The sequence below is a fragment of the Brassica napus genome, chromosome C6, assembly GCF_020379485.1.
Source record: "Brassica napus cultivar Da-Ae chromosome C6, Da-Ae, whole genome shotgun sequence".
Taxonomy (NCBI): Eukaryota; Viridiplantae; Streptophyta; class Magnoliopsida; order Brassicales; family Brassicaceae; genus Brassica; species Brassica napus.
In genome coordinates, this window is record NC_063449.1 from 31,113,589 (window position 1) to 31,131,660 (window position 18,072).

The window sequence follows — 18,072 nt, forward strand, 5'->3', positions numbered from 1 at the left end:
TGCAGTTTTCCCGTCAAAACGTAAAAATGCACATTTTCCCCCAAAACCGCAAAATACATTTTTCCGCCAAAATCGCGAAAAAAAAACTTTTATTGTCAAACCTGCAAAACGCACTTTTCGTCAAAAACACATTTTCCGCCAAAACTGCAAAACGTACTTTTCCCGCCAAAACCGTAAAAAATGTATTTTTTGCCAAACCCATAAAACGTATTTTCCGCCAAAACCGTAAAAATGTTATTTTTTCGCCGAAACATAAAAAAAATATTTTAGTCATTTTATTAAATGAACCATCTCGAACCATCGACATTTAAAGTGTCACTTACTTGGTTTGGTTTCACCTAAACTGAACTTTGTTCAGTTAAATGAGCCACATCTCTAACCATCCACGTTTATAGTATCACTTACTTGGCTTCACCTAAACTGGTTCCTCTTCAGTTAAATGAGCCAGCTGGGACACATCCACATTCAAAAGTGTGACACATATTGCGAACACATTGTTCTAAGAGAGATCAAGCATACATTTGTACATGTATACAAACAACACATGCATTCATGGGTGAACAAAAGAATGTTCATGTAATTCAATAACTCGCCTTCCTGCTCATGATCAAGAACACTCTAGTTCATTAACGAAAACAAGTTATATACCTACACACAACTTTGTACTTTCCTTAGCCACATCTTGATCGAGATGACTTTGATAGTAACTGATAGAAGTAGACAAGTTAAGGTTTTTATATAGAAAAGTTTATTTTGCTATTCAACAAAAGCCACACAAAAAAAAATTCAGAACTGCTCCATCTGCTTTAAGTTCTAACAATAATAAATTCATGTAATCCTTTCATTCAAAAAAAAAAATGCATGTAATCCGTTAGGGCCTGTTTTTTTTTTTTTTTTTGCATGTATGTGACTGATAGCTAATCGTTATTCATATTGCTGAAAATTTTAACAACTTAATATTTAAAATCAACCAAGAGCTCTTGGCCTAGTGGTAAATGAACTCGAGCTGGAGTGCCCGTTCCTGGGTTCGAGTCGTTTTGGCCACCTTCTTGCCCACGAATAAATGGGTATGCCCGGATGGAAGGCCACTTGGGGATTAGTCCAGCTTACCGCTGGGAAACCCCAAGGCTAAATAAAAAAAAATATTTAAAATCTCTGCAACCTCTGACTAAATGCTGTGTGGGTTGCGGTCCCTGCGTGTAGATTGGGGTCATTGCGACATGCAAACTAATAAGGCCGTAAGGGTATTTAAAGTTCTGCTTGTCTCTAAGTCTTTCGAGCCCTTTTTATTACATCATATTGATTATGTAGCCCAATTTCTCCTTGGACCAACTCTATAGTCGATTGTCTTCACCATTAGATTTTGATCAGGACCGGACATGGATGATTCTTTGCTAGATGTATGACGTGTGTTAATGATGTATTAAAGTATCATGAAATTGCCAGGAAGAAGCTGTAGTGTTCAGTTTTTGAGTTGAGGAAAGAAAACTCAAAGATGGAGGATGTGATATACAAAAATTGTATTTGATTAAGTTTAAGGATTATAAGAAGATAAGAAAGTATGTGGCGTGAATTACTTTTGATACTTTTTTCATCTTTTTAACTGTTTTGATATATTAAGAAGATGAAAATTCAAAGGCGAAGACTTAAAGACCTAATGCTGTCTGCGTTCAAGTAAACGCAAACATTTCACTTCCTTACAAAAGCCAGTCTGCTTTTATCATAGAAGATACATAGGAAATAACAAACATCTTAAAAATGAGCTCTTACAATCCTTCTTCCCTTTTAGCTATCTTCTCTCTGCTATTTTTCTTGATCACTGATCTCACTGTTGCCGGGTCTTGTCCTAGCCAATGTGGAGGAATCGACATCCCGTACCCATTTGGAATCGGGAAGGGCTGTTATCTCAATAAATGGTACGAAATTAAATGTGACGTTAATACCTCTCTTTCAGTCTCAGGGAAGCCCATCCCTGTTCTTTCACTGATCGGTAAGGAAGTTGTGAATATCTCTCTTCCGGGTCAACTAGGCAGGTATTTTTCTTACCGCGTACCATACGGGTCAGTCCGCATAAAAACCCCAATAACTTCAAAGGGGTGCTCCAGCAACGAACAAGAGCCTACATCACTTTTGAACTTGACGGGAAGCCCTTTTTACCTTGGTGTCAATAATACACTGACAGCTATTGGTTGCAACAACAGGGCGTGGTTGACACATGTCGAGCCAAGCATCGTGGGTTGCTTCTCCAGTTGCCTCGCACCTAATCTTACTGCTTCAAGAGATTATCTAGAGACGGTCAATTGTAATACCAACAGTGACTATGATGACGAGTACGAGAATTGTAGTGAAAGAAGATATATAAATGAAACAAGCTGCAACGGTATTCGATGCTGCAAGGCAAGCATGCCCCGTAGTATTCAGCAGGTCGTTGGTGTAACAATAGAAGATAACGCCACCACAACAAGAGAGTGTAAAGTTGCCTTCTTAACAGATGATGAGGCATACTCTTTTTTAGACGGATCTGATTCAAATCTGCTTCTTGCTAAACGATATTCAACAGTTGAGTTAGGATGGTTCGTCCATAAAACGGATCTTCTTTCCTTCGTAGACTCTCTAAGATGTATGCCTATGAAAGAATACTTAAATCTAAGTCGATTCTCATATACTTACGGAATAAGTTGTGCATGCGACTATAATTCTTCCTTTCCTAACGATGCAAGTTGCAGATGCAATAGAGGTTACAAGGGAAACCCATACATTCCTGGTGGATGTAAAGGTTAGTAAGTGTGTCTGTAGTTCATATTTTTATTCAAGTTTCCTATATATGACCATGATCAGTGTAAACTATGAGATCATGGTTGACTTCTGTTTCATTTTCTAAACCAGATATTAATGAATGCACTGAATATGACTACCCGTACTGTACTGGGGACGCTACTTGTGTCAATGTGCAAGGACACTATAAATGCGTGTATAGAAATCACCGGCTTGCTATAGGTAAACACTGCAACTTTCTATCTTAAATACACTCTTTTTTGCCAACATCTCAAATACACTCTATCTGTATAAAAGCTAAGATCAACACTAGGTGGTTTTCTGAGCCAAGCTTAATTTTTCTTTAAAGTTTTTTTTATGTAAAATAAAATGTACATTACATGTTCTGGTTTAAAAAAAAAATTTATAAATAATCATTTATTTAATTTTCCATTTAATAACAATATTTTTATTTAACTTTGATTTACTTTAATTTTAGTGAAAATTAGATTTAAATGAATATTTTTGTTTAGTGAATATATTTAATTTATATACTTTATATATAAAATTTATTTATAATATTTATCTTAATAAGCTAATCGTCCATCAATAGATTTAAGTATACATTTTAGGTATTTAAAAAAATTTATATATAAATGACATACGATAATTAATAGATTTAAGTATAAATTTTACGGTAGTTAATAAATTTAAGTATAAATTTAAAATATTTAAAATTCTACAAAATTTTGAGTTTTAATCAAAGTTTTATTTGTGTTGTATTTATTAAGATATATTAAATAATTTACAAGAACATAGATAATTATATTTTTAATATTTTATTTTAATAGAATTTAAATAATAAATATGTATATAATTTACATTTCTAGTATGTAGCCACATTTTTAGTATTTTATTTTTATTATGAGAATGTATGTGTGTATGACACTAAATAATTATTTTACTGAATATGTTTAAAATTTAAAACTTTAAAATTTGATTATTTGTCTATATATATGCTGATTATGAATCTAGCTAAAATTTTTTAAATATTTAAATATACATACATTTTGAATTTTATATAAATGATCTTAGTTTATTTTGTTAAAATAAACTTAAAATTAATTTTAATAAATATATATTTTAAAAGAAATTGTTAACTTATATACATTTTAAAAAAAATTAATCAAAATTATCTTTGGGGGGAATTATTGGGAGATTAATTTGTGTAGATTTACCAAATAATTTTTTTTTGTCATTAACATTGTACATGTCATAAAAAGATGAGAGTCATGTCACATTTTCACTAAGTCATGTTATCCTTTTTTACTATTTAAAAAGAATGTGGTGATGACAATAAATAATTGTTAAAAAGTAACTTTACAAATAAGTAACTTTTAATTATAAAAATAACTTTACAAATAAAATGGAAGCCATGTCACGTTTTTATTAAGCCTTTTCATGTTTTATTTCTTGAAAATGAATATAGTGATTGACACATAAGAATTTTTTATTTTAAATCCACATATTAAATAATGTTCAAAGATCTTATATATTAAAATAGAAGTCATGACTTCTTTCATGAGTGATTTTTTTTTAATTTGGACCATCATTTAGAAATCTTATTAAATGTATTTTATTAAGACTAATAATACATAGAATCTTTAAAATACTTTAATCATAATATATTTTGATATCTTTTCATTTTAAATATAAGATATATTTATTTTAAAATTCTAACAATTTTTCTTAAAAGATTTTTACAAGATCTTCATTTTCGAAATTATATTTAAATATTTTCACTAATTTTCAAATTAGTTTGAAATATTATTATACATTAATAAATTCAGTAATCGTTTATAAAATGAAAAATAAAAAAATTCTGTAATATTTTATATATTATATAATCATAATCAATCATATTAAAATAAAATTATTATATTGAGCTAAATATAATAAAATTGTATTAAATTTATAAATTTTATATATTTTATTTTCGTAAGTAGAAAATATTTATGTTCAAAAATAAAATCTAATATGTTGGTAAGATGGGTTAACATTAGCAAACTATATAATACATGTATAAAAATTAACATGTATTTCTGTAAAGCTTATAATATAAAATCTTTGTAACTATTTTAATCATAATATATTTTCATTTTAAATATAATATTTATCTTTCTATATTATATTTTAAATATTCTAATAAATCTGTGTAAAAATATTTTAACAATAATTTAATGTATTTTAAGTTATCGTTTATAAAATGAAAAATAAATAAGTTATATCATATTTTATCTACTTTATAGTCATGATCATGTTAAAATACAATTATTATACTTAAATAAATATGATAAAAGTATATTCAATTGATAAATTTATAAATTTTATATTCATAAATATAAATTATTTATTTTAAAAATATAATATGATGATAGAACGGCTTAAAATTAGCAAATCATATAATACATGTCTAAAAATTAACAGATCTTAGACTTTTGTATATACAATAATATATTATCTAAAATAAATAAGCATAAAAAATATTAGTAAAAAGAAATACAACTTTGAAACACGGGTCAGAATTTAGCATAAATTAAATATAAAATAATTTTCAAATATACTTTCTCATGAATATATTAATTTACTTAATAACTAAATGCAAATACAATAAGATAAATATATAATAAGAAGTGAAAATACATACAGTTTTAAACAATTGATTAATTGTAACATGTAAGTTATAAAATTATTGTATTTGAAATAGTTATATAAACATTTAAGTATTTGAGTAACGTTAAAAATATATACCAGTAGTGTTTAAAAATAATAATTTATGTATAGAAAAGTGAAAACAAACATCCGCGTGATTCAAAATCTAGCGCCGTTTATGAGAGAACTTACTAACAGAACTATACGCATGTATTGACTTCGAACTCTCGAGACAAACGGCGTGAAAAGTGCATTTTAATTTAGGGTTCTCGCATTGGTCGATGGATGTCATATGATGTGACAACTGATTTTTTTCAATAATTCAAGTTGCATATCTTATATATTAAAACATAAATCACAATTCTGATTCATGTGTGATTTTTTAAAAAATAGACCTAAAGTCATGTTATATTTAATCTCTAATCTTATCATTTAAATTGTGGGCCTACCAGAAAATTTTATTGGGCTAAATAATTGGATTTAAAGAATAGATGATCCATTGGACTTATAGATAGTATAAATTAAATAGATATAATTTAATGTTGTAATACTATATCTCCATATGTTAAATATTTAAATATTTGTCGATCTTAATTTTTAAAATTATAAAGATTTTTTTTAAAATAACAAAAACCATATTATCTAACAATGATTAATCTTTACTATCTTAAACCAATGAAAACAAATTTTAAACTATATAGTTTATTTTAAAAATTAAAAAAAAAACTAAATGTTTAATTATTTACTCGATAATATAAATTTATGAAGCGAAAAGTTTAATTTTTAAAAAACTTTCTAAATTTGTAAAATGTTATAATACCTTTGAATATGACAATAAAACAATATTTCACTATTCTTTATATATATAGTTATGATTTTTATAATGAAATAATAATCCAAATATATATATATATATATATATATAGAAAAAGATACAAATACATGTGAAAGTTTAAAACAATCTATTCAATAAAAAAATATACCGTAAACTTATTATGTTATAAAAATTGATAGACACATATATTATAATATGTACCAATTTAGAATTGAAAATAAAATATTTATATTAAATAAATGAAAACAAAAACTCGCGCGGTTGTACGGGTCGAGATCTAGTTATTATTAAAACTGTACATGTTACAATTATTAGCATTTTTTTTTCAAATCAGTGTGGTAATGATATGGAAGGAAAGTTAAAAAATCAACCCAGTGTCAATGTAAGAAAAGTAATTTGGCTTTAATTTTCCTTTGTATGGTTTGCAGGGTTTGGTTCTAGTTTCGGCTCATTGATCTTTATTGGTGGAATATACGGGTTATACAGATTTATTAGAAAACAAAGGAGGTTAAACCAGAAAAAGAAGTTCTTCAAGCGTAATGGAGGTTTATTGTTGCAACAACAATTAATTTCAACTGAAGGCAACGTTGAAAAGACAAGAGTGTTCAGCTCGAGAGAGCTCAAGAAGGCCACCGAGAACTTTTGTTTAACTAGAATACTTGGCCAGGGTGGTCAAGGTACGGTGTACAAGGGAATGCGTGTTGATGGTAGAATTGTAGCAGTGAAGAAGTCCAAAGTGGTGGATGAAGACAAGCTGGAAGAGTTCATCAATGAGGTTGTCATCCTCTCCCAGATCAACCACAGAAACATCGTGAAACTTTTAGGGTGTTGCCTTGAAACAGAAGTCCCTGTTCTCGTCTATGAGTTTATTCCCAACGGCAACCTTTTTGAACATCTTCATGAAGATGAGTCAGATGATCACACGATAACTACCTGGGAAGTGCGTCTCCGCATTGCTATAGATATTGCAAGTGCTCTTTCATATCTGCATTCAGCTGCATCATCTCCAATATATCACAGGGACGTCAAATCTACAAACATAATGTTGGATGAGAAATATCAAGCCAAAGTGTCTGATTTTGGCACTTCAAGAACAGTAACGGTGGATCATACACACCTTACAACCGTTGTTTCAGGTACGGTGGGGTATGTGGATCCTGAGTATTTCCAGTCTAGCCAGTTCACAGATAAGAGCGATGTTTACAGCTTTGGGGTGGTGCTTGCGGAGCTTATCACTGGAGAAAAATCAGTCTCTTTCTTGCGGTCTCAAGAAAATAGGACATTGGCAACTTATTTCATTCTTGCAATCAAAGAGAATAGACTACTTGACATCATCGATGCACAGATCAGAGATGGTTGCAAGCTGACTCAAGTGACTGCAACGGCAAATCTTGCAAGGAAGTGTTTGAATTTGAAAGGAAGGAAACGGCCAAGTATGAGAGAAGTGTCCATGGAATTGGAGAAAATTCGTGGGTCTTCGGTGGATATGGAACTACATGAGTATGGTAGTGAAAATGAGGAAGACCATGAAGAACCAGTTGTGGATGCTAACATAAAATTACAATCATGGAACAACATTGCTGTTACTGCCCCAACTTCTCAATACGACGTCGGTACATCTTCTTTGCCAATATCAGATGTTGAGCCTCTGTTTCCTTTTCAAACGCGGTAATAATTTCAAATTTGCATACCACGGCATTATCTAGTGCCTTTTGCTTTTCCGTCCGATTTTGGTGTTTATGTATGTGTGAATGTATTTATATTTATGAATACATAGATTGTGTAATAAAAGGATCTCGTTTGTAATAAAAAAAAAGTTTACATTCTGATAAGCCATTCTTTAGGATGTTGTTGGTTTGTTATACATTGCACTGGAGGCACAACATAAAACAATACCTGTCAGCTTTGGCTGATAGTCTACAACAATTTCAGTCTCCAAACATGTTCCATTTGACACATCGCCTTCTCTTTCCCGATCATCCCTGAACACGACAAGTGCCTAGAACCTAACGTGACAGCAAAGTAAATATAAATGGTGCAGAGGAATGCCAAAAGGACCACAGCTGTTCAAAGGAACCGATGCCTCTGGGCAACAGTAGAGCAGCTACCCAAGTCCTCCCATTGCTTCTTCAATGCATGTGGCCTTCGTAATGGTGATGATACAAACCCATCAAGAACCATAACTTCGGAAACCGATTTTTCAAGCTTAAACACCAACCTGACACATGAGTTAGAGTTCGAACGTGACCAACCTAAAGTATAAAATTATAGCTCCGGAGATAGTGGAAACATACAAAAACCTCTGCGGCTCCTAGTAGAAACTTCGTCGCCAAATTGTAGATCTCGCTTCCGTCGAGGTACGGCTAGAGGATGAGATGATTCGCCGGTAAACACGGGATTTCAACAGCTTAAAAGAACATAGTCCGTTACAAATACCGAAGATTGACGAATTTTTTTAAAAAGGGAATATAGAGAGAAAGCGTGTTAGGTTGTGTTCGAGTTATTTCCCACTCACTTGTGTATTAATAATTATTATATGTTCTGAACTTGTTAGACTATCTCCAATGGTTAGAACTCATTATTAGTTTAATTGTAAATTTTGTAATTTGTGAAGTTTAGAACCCCTTGTAACGTAATTAAATTTGTCATGGGACTCCAATGGCAGAACCCCTTTGAAATTAATTTTTTTTTTTGATACTTTACCTTACCTTCCTAATTTTTATTCATAAGAGTCTATGTTTGAAATCAATGCTATGCATGCCAGTTGTCACTAATTGGGTCCATCAAGTTAGAATATTGATGATGATGAATGGTGTAGTAGTGATGGTGAAAACCCAAGAAGGAATCATAAGAGAGGGAAAGACTCAATGCTCTGTAGCTAAAAGGGCAATAAAACCAACCTCCCATAGCAAATATGCCAGCATTGTTAATCAAAACATGCAAAGGTCCTAAACGAGCGTTCCAAGCACCAGCAAATCTCGCAACAGAATCCAGTGAAAGAAGATCAAGTTCCATTGCCTTTACAAAAAAGAACACAGGAGATCTTAATCAGATACGTAGATGTAACAAACCAATACTCTTGTCTAATAACTAATACACAAGATCCCATACAGTTTGAAGTTTCTACTATGCAAAATGATTGATCATTTATATATGATAATAAACATTATTGACTATTTCTAGTCTCAAAAATAAACATTATTAGCCACAAACTATAATTTATTCATCATTACCAGAGGAGAGAATTCATATAGGAGATGATAAGTTTACCTCGACATTAAGTGGGAGATCTTTGCCAGACCACTAGTTCTGCCATTTCTGAATCAGCTCCTGAGCTGCCTTTGTGTTCCTCACAGCCATCACAACATGTAAACCAACCTCCGCAAGCTGCCTGCAAACAAAGAGTCAAAAGGTCATTACAAGCTGGGTTTTAAGTTTTCGACAGACATTACATGACTTTACATATACAAAAAGTCAAAAGGAAAAACCTGAAATTGATTGCTAAATCCAAATAAAAATAAATAAATATTACTACCTCCGTTCCCGAACGTAAGATGTCTTAGAATTTAAATTTGTTCCACAAAGATAGATTTTCTATATTGTTAAGATATTTTTTTATACTTTTGAGGAACATTAATTGAGAATATTTGAATTGATTAAATTTCATCGGTGGAAAGTTATTGGAAAGTGTATAATAAAGTAAAAAATAAATTAAATTATAAACATTTATTAAATTCTTAATAAACGTGTATACTTTAGAAAATCTTACTTTCAAGAACAGAGGGAGTACTATACTTAAAAGGGAGTTGTTCAGAGTTTAGTGCAGTTTAATGTCAGTAGTTAAGGGAGTGAGCCGATGTGGTGAGTAATAACATTTTTTTTTGAAACACACTTAAATTAATTCAACTCAAAAGGTTAGGTGACAGCCATAAAAGCTTCAACCTCCAACAAACATTGTTTTGCTAAACTATCAGCAATGGTGTTTCTTTCTCTAGGGATCCAAAAGAAATTGATTACATCAAAAAAGCTAGCCAACTCGCAAATATCTGCAACTATGCCATAGATTTCGGGTTTCCAAGAGCGAGTTGATGGTTTTGATGAGTTGTGAGGAATCTGATTCACAGATCACCCGCTTCACTCCCTTCTCCTTGCATTTTGTCAGAGCAGCTCGCATTGCAAGTCCTTCCGCCGCTAGGGCAGAGCCTACAAATCTCTCATAGCCCGTGTGGGAGGAGGAAACAGAGGTACCTATCGAGTCCCTCAAGGTCCATCCAAATCCTGCTACCTTTGTGGTTGTCTTCCAAGCCGCATCTGCATTCATGATTGAGCAGTTCGGAGGTCTTACTATCGGCGCTGGCGTTCTTTGGGGGTTTACGCCTTGCTTTGGCTCCTGGGCATGTAGCCATTCTCTTGCCAATCTAACAGCTTTCGTTAATGCTTCCTCCTCCGAGAGGGACTTTCCTTCAAAGATAAGCTGGTTGCGCTCTATCCATATCTTCCATATAATCCAAGGTGCAAGTTGTCCCGCTACACCTATAGGAGGGAGACAAGGTTTTCTACAGAGATCTAGCCAGATATCCTCTAAATCTATCAATCCGCTATCCCCGAGGGCCGTCGCAAAGGGAGCATTTTCCCAAATCTTCTTTGCGAAAGGGCAGTGCAGGAAAAGATGATCTATAGATTCTGGTGATCCGCATCTCTTACAGCTGACTTCTGAGTTGATATGGTGCTGCGCTAGGATCTCCCCCACAGGTATGGCTTTGTTAAACAGCTTCCATAGGAACATTTTGATCTTGGGTGAAGTTTGGAGGTTCCAGACAGCTTTGAACCATTCAAACTCCCCATCTCCTTCTTGTTGTGCGTCAGCTTCTGCTCTTTTTTCAATCGCCGTGTGATAGCCTGATCTAGTGGTATAGTCTCCAGAGGTAGTACCTAACCATATCAGTTTGTCTGGAGCTCCTGCAAGGCTTGGTTTGATGGTCTTGATGGTCTCCTCCCAATGTGAAAAGAGCTCTTCTATTTTGTGATCATTCCATTCTCTGGAGTCAGGTCGGAGTAGGTCTGCTACTGTGATGTTACTTGAAGGCTCAGTCGGTGGCCCTACTGGTCTCTTTTGCTCTGTTACACTTAGCCACGGGTCGTGCCACGCTCTGATCGACCGTCCATCTCCAACTACCCATCCAGCGTTTGACATAATCAAATCTATACCTAGTAACACTCCTCGCCACCCATGAGAAATTGCCTTCTTCTCTGTCACAGTGAGAAAACTCTCATCTTTGCAGTATTTTCTCATGAGGACTTTTGATAAAAGAATGTCTGGGTTGTGGAGTATTCTCCAATTGAGCTTTCCAAGAAAAGCATCGTTAAAAGCTAGGAAGTCACGAAACCCAAGTCCCCCCATTGCTTTAGGCATAGTCATCTTATCCCAAGAGATCCAAGCCATCTTGTGTTGCCCTTCTTTATCATCCCACCAGAATCTGGTGACTGCGGATTGAATCCGTTGGCAAAGTGAGACAGGTAGTTTAAAACAAGTCATGGCGTGGGAAGGGATGGGCGATAGTACACTCTTCACCATAGGTAACTTCCCGGCCTTGGATAGGAATCGATTTGACCAGCTACGTGCTTTCTGTCTCACCTTATCAACAATGGAAGTGAAGAGATCCCTCTTTCTTCTCCCAAAGTGTTCCGGCAATCCAAGGTATTTTCCCACTCCACCTTCCTTTTCAATGCCCAATTCTGCTTTGACAAGGTTCTTCAGTGCGACTGGAGTTCTTCGTGAGAAGGAGATCGACGATTTCGTGGCATTAATTGACTGGCCAGATGCTTCCTCATACCGCTTGAGGAGCTCTCGAAGTGCTCTGCTGCTTGTCTTGTTTGCTCGGATAAAAAACATTGTGTCATCCGCGAAGAGGAGATGGTTGATTCGGGGGCAACCCTGTGCCACTTGAATTCCTTTTAGGGAACCCTCCTCGCTTGCTCTGTTACATAAACCCGAAAGAACTTCACTACACAAGATGAAGATGTATGGTGAAAGAGGGTCTCCTTGACGGATGCCTCTGCTCGGTTTAACCCTTCCCCTAGGCGAGCCGTTGATGAGGAAGGAGTATGTAACAGTGGATACACATTGCATGAGTAATCTGACCCACTTGCTGTCGAAGCCCAGTTTCGCTAGCACCAGTTCAATAAACTCCCATTCGAGTCAATCATAGGCCTTACTCATGTCGGTTTTCACCGCCATAGAGCACCGTTTAGCCGCATCCGAAGTTTTCAGAAAATGTAGTACTTCATGCGTGATTAGTACATTATCGGATATGGCACAACCTGGGACGAAGGCCGATTGATTCTCTGAGATGATACCGGAGAGTATCGGCTGGAGCCTTCTTGTAAGCAGCTTTGAGATGATTTTATATTGCACATTACACAGCGCGATAGGCCGGTAGTCCACTACCGCTTGCGGGCTTTGAACCTTCTGGATCAGCCTGATGTTAGTCTCATTTATTTCCCGGGGGATCACACCAGACTTGAAGAAACCTTGGACTTCCCGAACGATGTCGGGGCCAATAGTTTCCCAGTTTGAATGGAAAAAACTGGCGGAGAAGCCATCGGGTCAGGGCGCCTTGTCTGCGTGAATGGAAAAACCGCCTCTTTGATCTCCTGAGCTGATGGTCGGCTGATGAGTTTGATGTTATCCTCCTCGGAAACCATTCTACGAAGGGCATAATTCACTGTCCCTGCTCTATTACCCTCGACGGAAGTAAACATTGAGTGATAGTACTGGACCACGACTTGAGCGATCTCATCCTCCTTATATACCATTTTTCCCGAGTTATCCTCTAACACTGAGAATGAGTTAGCTCTGCGTCGGTTTTTGGAGACAGCGTGAAAGTACCCTGTGTTGCGTTCCCCCAGTTTTAGCCATAACAAACGGCTCCTTTGCCTCAAATACTCCTCCTCGGCTTGGTAAGCTGCCTCTAGATCTTCATTTATCTATTTAATCAGGACTTGGTCACCATCTGGACTCATCAACGCTATCTCCAATTCTTGTTTCTTCTGCTCTATAAGAACTCTGCTGTTGCGGTACTGAGATTTGCTCCACTGAACTATTGCTGTTCTCGTTAAAGCTATTTTTTCTCTGTTGGAGTTGCCCTCTGCACTCTTCCAAACTCCCTCCACAAGGGTCTTTACTTCCACGTTTCCTTTAAGCCTACGATCGTACCGGAACATTCCCTTTCGTTTCTTTCTTTTTGGCTCAACGATGGTGACGATAGGTCTGTGGTCAGACCCTTCATAGGGCAAATACTCGCTTCGGGCTGTGGGAAACATCTCAGCCCATGCACTGTTTGCTGCTGCTCTATCCAAACGACAACGAACCAGGTGATCTCCCCGTTTGCCTCTCCAGGAGAGAAAATCTCCTGAATGCGGTAAGTCATATAGATCTCCCTCCGAGTAGAATGTTCTCAGATCCACAAAGGAGCCCTCAGGTCGAGAAGGGCCTCCTTCTTTTTCCACATTGTTTACTATATCATTAAAGTCGCCGGTAACAAAATAAGATTCCTCTCTGTTATTCATTAGTGATACTAACTGTTGCCAAAACAATCTCCTCTTTACATCATCAGTGTCTGCATATATGAAAGCAGCAAAGAAAGACTTTCCCTCGTACTCAATACATGTGTCGATGAAGTTCGCATTTGAGGTGAGGATGTGAAGCTTGATTTCTTGTTTCCAGAAGATGGCTAGTCCTCCTGCCCCATGGCCTGTTGGCGGTATAAGATGGTGGTTCTCGTACCCCAGTTGCTTTGTTTTACTGAGGACATAAAGGTCGGGATTTTTAGTTTCCGATAGGAAAAGAATATCTGGAGAAACTGAGCGTTGTATCTCCTTTAGACGTCGAACTGTCTGGGGATTCCCTAACCCCCGACAATTCCAGCTCGTTATCTTTAAGGACCGGGAAAGGATGTAGTCCGAAAATCCATCCTCCTTCGGGTGGTTGCTGGGATCATGTGAGCAATTGGTCTGTTCTCCGAGCTTGAAGTCGAATTTGTATTCTTTGAGGCGCCCCTAATTGCTCCGTTGGAGAGTGGTATCGAGGGGCCAGCCCCCGCTTTGGGCTTTGCCTTTGTGGTTTTCCTCTCCTTTGTTGAGCTTTGCCTTCTCACAGGAGATGGCTTGGACGTTGGAACCCTTCGCTTTTTTGCGACCACAGCTGGTAGTGATGGTCACTCTTGAGTCTTTTTTGCTCCAACAGGCCTTCTCGGCTTACTCTTAGCTCCCTGGAGGTCTACTCTCTGTTCCTCATCAGATAGTTGGTAAGAATTAGGTCCCAGTCTTTGGGAGACATGAATGTGTTCCGTTGGGGGTACTGTATGATCGGTCAGCTCCTGATCATTCACTGCTAATGGTGAGCTTGAAGCAGGGCCTAGTCGTAGAGTGACTGGGATGCGTGTCTGTGAAGCAACGTTCTAGTTTTTCTCTGGCGATCTTAACTCATGTCCTGTAGAGGAGCCTGGTCCTAATCTAAGTGCAACGGGAAGACGCTCTTGTAAGCTCTCCAAGGACTTGCTTTGTTCTATCTCCATTTTCCCCAATCTGAGAGTAGCTGGGATCCTTTCTGGTGCGGTTGTTTTCTCCGTTTCCAATTGGTGTTCCTAGCTTAGTGCTGCTCTCGCCATCTGAATGGCTGACTCTTCCACCTAGCCTTTTTCCTCGGCTTGTCTTAGTCTCTCCTTGCGCACCTCACTCTCTGTGGGGTCAGAGCATTTTGTATATTGGAGCATCACGTTCCGAATCTCCCCCATTGCTTCCTGTATAGCTTCCTGAGGGATTGGTTGTTTATCATTTTGGGGAGGAACCCCTCTCCTTGGAGTCTCAGATTGATCCCCATTGGGGTTACGGTCCAGATTCTTTGGTTCCATTGGTTTATAACTTACTTCCCGATAATAGCTTCTTCCTTGAGTGATATCAGAGTAGCTTGGTTTGTTCTTTCCCCGTAAGTCTCTATATTCTCTCTCCTTTGTCATTCTGTTGTGCTTTTGAGCTTGATGAGTCCTTCGAGATGTCCCCCTTTTTTGCCATTCTTGAATTTTGGTTTTGTATGGTCTTCTTCCCGAGGCTTCTATGTGGTCTCTGGACTCTTTTCTTTCCCAAGCATCACTTCTAGTGGTTGCAGAGAACTGGAAAGTCGGAGTCTGTTGTCTCTTTTATCCTCCTTCTTGTCTAGATTCGTTGACAGAAGTATCCGATGGTAGACCTGTCATGAGCGCCTCTTGCGCTTTCTTTAAGGCGTTGTTTTGTGCTTTGGCCTCCAGACAATCTCGTAGTTCGTGGTCCAATCTGAAGCATTTGGAGCAATGACGTTCTAGTCTTTCGTAGACTAGTTTTACGGTGACTTCTTCATCGTTTGGATATTCAATCACAGAGGACGTAATTAGCGGGAGGAGGCCATTAACTTGAACTCTCATTCGAACCGAAAGGGGAGTTATCTCTGTTTTTTCATAGAGACCAATGTCTTCACCGATGGTTTTGATAAACTCCTCTGACCAGAGATGTATCGGTATACCTTGTACCTTTATCCAGAACGGGATAAGGCAAGGGAAAGATGGTGATATGGTTGGCTCCCATCTTTGCACAATGACCATCCATCTTGAGTAGTGATATGGCCTCTTTTCCAGGACTTGTATCAGGTCTTCCTCTTTTTCAAATTTGAATTGAAAGAGACCGTTTCCCATGTCTGCACCTACTGGTCGGACGTCTGATTTCCAGAGTTCCGTGAAGAAAGCTATTAGTGGCCAGACTCGTTGCGCAGATGGGTTCGTTACTCTCCCTATCAGCGTGAGGGAATGTTTGTCGAGGATTTCAGAATCCACAGGCAGTTGGGCTTTGATTCTAGCTGTTCGGGGAGCATGATGGGAATCGAAGCATACCCTTTTTCCTTTTTCTTCTGCAGAGATTCGTATGCTCATCTTTTTGTCCAAACAAATCTTGTGGAAATCTTTGGCAGACAGTGGAAACCTGACTGGAACCCGGTCAGTATTCAAGTAAATTTCCTTTTGGATGTTGCTGTAAGCTTGAGGATTGTGTAGTTCAGAACTGGAACCCCAGTTCGAAAACTATGAAGATGAGGCCTCTTTAGTTAGTTCCGCTTGTGCAGAGGAGGTTGGATGAATTGTCTTGCTTTACCCTTCCTAGTATTGCAACACTTTTCATCTTCTTGTCTTTCCGGCGAGGTATACGGTGGTGAAAAAAAAACGGACCCTCCGACCAGAGTCAGGGGTTGAACCCGGCGGTTATACACTCAGAGCTCTGTATTGACCGGTAGATACTGCCGAAAATGGCGAAAATTTGAAAAGGAAAGGGGAAAGTTCAGTCTCTTTCTTCCAAAAGAGAGAAAAAAAACACGGACAAACAAAAGGGATTAGCTAAATGTTTATCGGGTAAAAAGACCACTCTCGGAAGCAGGGCCTGGGAGCATTTTCCTTCTCTCAAGGTCAAAGATAGCACTTTTTATTAAATTTTTGTGGTGAGTAATAACTAAAAGAGGGTTTATTGGGCTATTAATGTGCTTTATATTTGTTTGGCGCATTTAAAGGGACCCCCATTTAAAGAGTGTTAGGTTCTTGATTCCTTTTGTAATTTGTTAATTTTAGTAAAGCTAAAATTAAGCTCATGAATATCATGGTCCGTGGGTCTTACCTGATAAATTTTCTACAGTATAAGTATTTTTAATTTCGAAATAATCTAAACTGTAATTTACTGGAATTATCGAAAGTTGACAATTTCAAGAGGATTTAAATGGACAATTATGGTAGTTCAAATTTCAAATTGTTTTATTAGCATTTGCTGGTCCTAAGATGAAGTGATTAAAGGCTAAAGCTATAAATAATTCTGGATTACCCATCTTTTAACAAAAAGGAAAATAATAAAAAAGGAAAATATGTGTCACGTGGAATGCACATGGAGATCTATTGCCGCGTTTAAAATCCGAAACGCACTGCGTCACTGTTCAACTACGGTCGGCTTTTCTTAGCGTCGCCCTCGATCTCTTCAAACACTGCTTCTTAGGTCTCTCTCCGCCGATACTCGCCTAGCCAGTGCCGTCGATTTCATATCCTCCGAGCGGTGAAGCTCACCGTTAAGACTCTCATGTAAGCAAAATATTTTTAATATTTTTAATTCATATTGTTGTTGCAAAATTTGAATATTATAATAACACTAATATTCTAGTAAATTTGCTCTGGAATTTCAAGATATTGTCCAAAAAATTTTGGGTAGCCGAAAATAGAGCATTATGAAAATATTTTTTGGAATAATGTGGTATTTTCTTTGTAGTTTAATATTTAATTACATATTTTTATTTATAATTTATATTTTAGTGTAAGATTTTATTAATATTACTGTGATATATATATATATATATATACTAGTTATTTATAAAAGTTTTATGAATTTACATTAATTATGATAAATATAAAGACTAAAGTGTAAATTACAAATAGTTTTAACATTAAATTTCAAGTTTTGATTTTGTAGAAGAACATCTTGAAGTTTCAAATATAGAGTTTTGCAAACTCTAAAATAGAGATTTTTTTTTGGAGATGCTCTAAACTGGACACATCTTGAGTTGAATCACCCATCTAGACTGTCTATGCACATTCAAAAGTGACATATTACGAACACATTGTTCTAATAAGAGATCAAGTAAACATTTGTACATGTATACAAGCAATACATGCATTCACTTTCACTTAATGGTGAACAAACAATTGTTCATGTTA

The 18,072-nt window shown here is 36.3% G+C and overlaps 2 protein-coding genes across 2 annotated transcripts; one reads left to right on the plus strand and one right to left on the minus strand.

Moving 5' to 3' along the window:
- Window positions 1-939: 939 nt before the first annotated feature.
- Window positions 940-8,139, plus strand: LOC106403086 (wall-associated receptor kinase-like 10). The gene is made up of 3 exons (XM_013843939.3): window positions 940-2,776; window positions 2,887-2,997; window positions 6,730-8,139. Exons 1-3 carry the CDS (start codon window positions 1,759-1,761, stop codon window positions 7,971-7,973), a joined length of 2,373 nt encoding a protein of 790 aa, XP_013699393.1. The 5' UTR covers window positions 940-1,758; the 3' UTR covers window positions 7,974-8,139.
- A 7,359-nt stretch (window positions 8,140-15,498) lies between these two features.
- Window positions 15,499-16,260, minus strand: LOC106403825 (uncharacterized protein At4g02000-like). The gene has a single exon (XM_013844610.1). It carries the CDS (start codon window positions 16,258-16,260, stop codon window positions 15,499-15,501), a length of 762 nt encoding a protein of 253 aa, XP_013700064.1.
- Window positions 16,261-18,072: the final 1,812 nt, after the last annotated feature.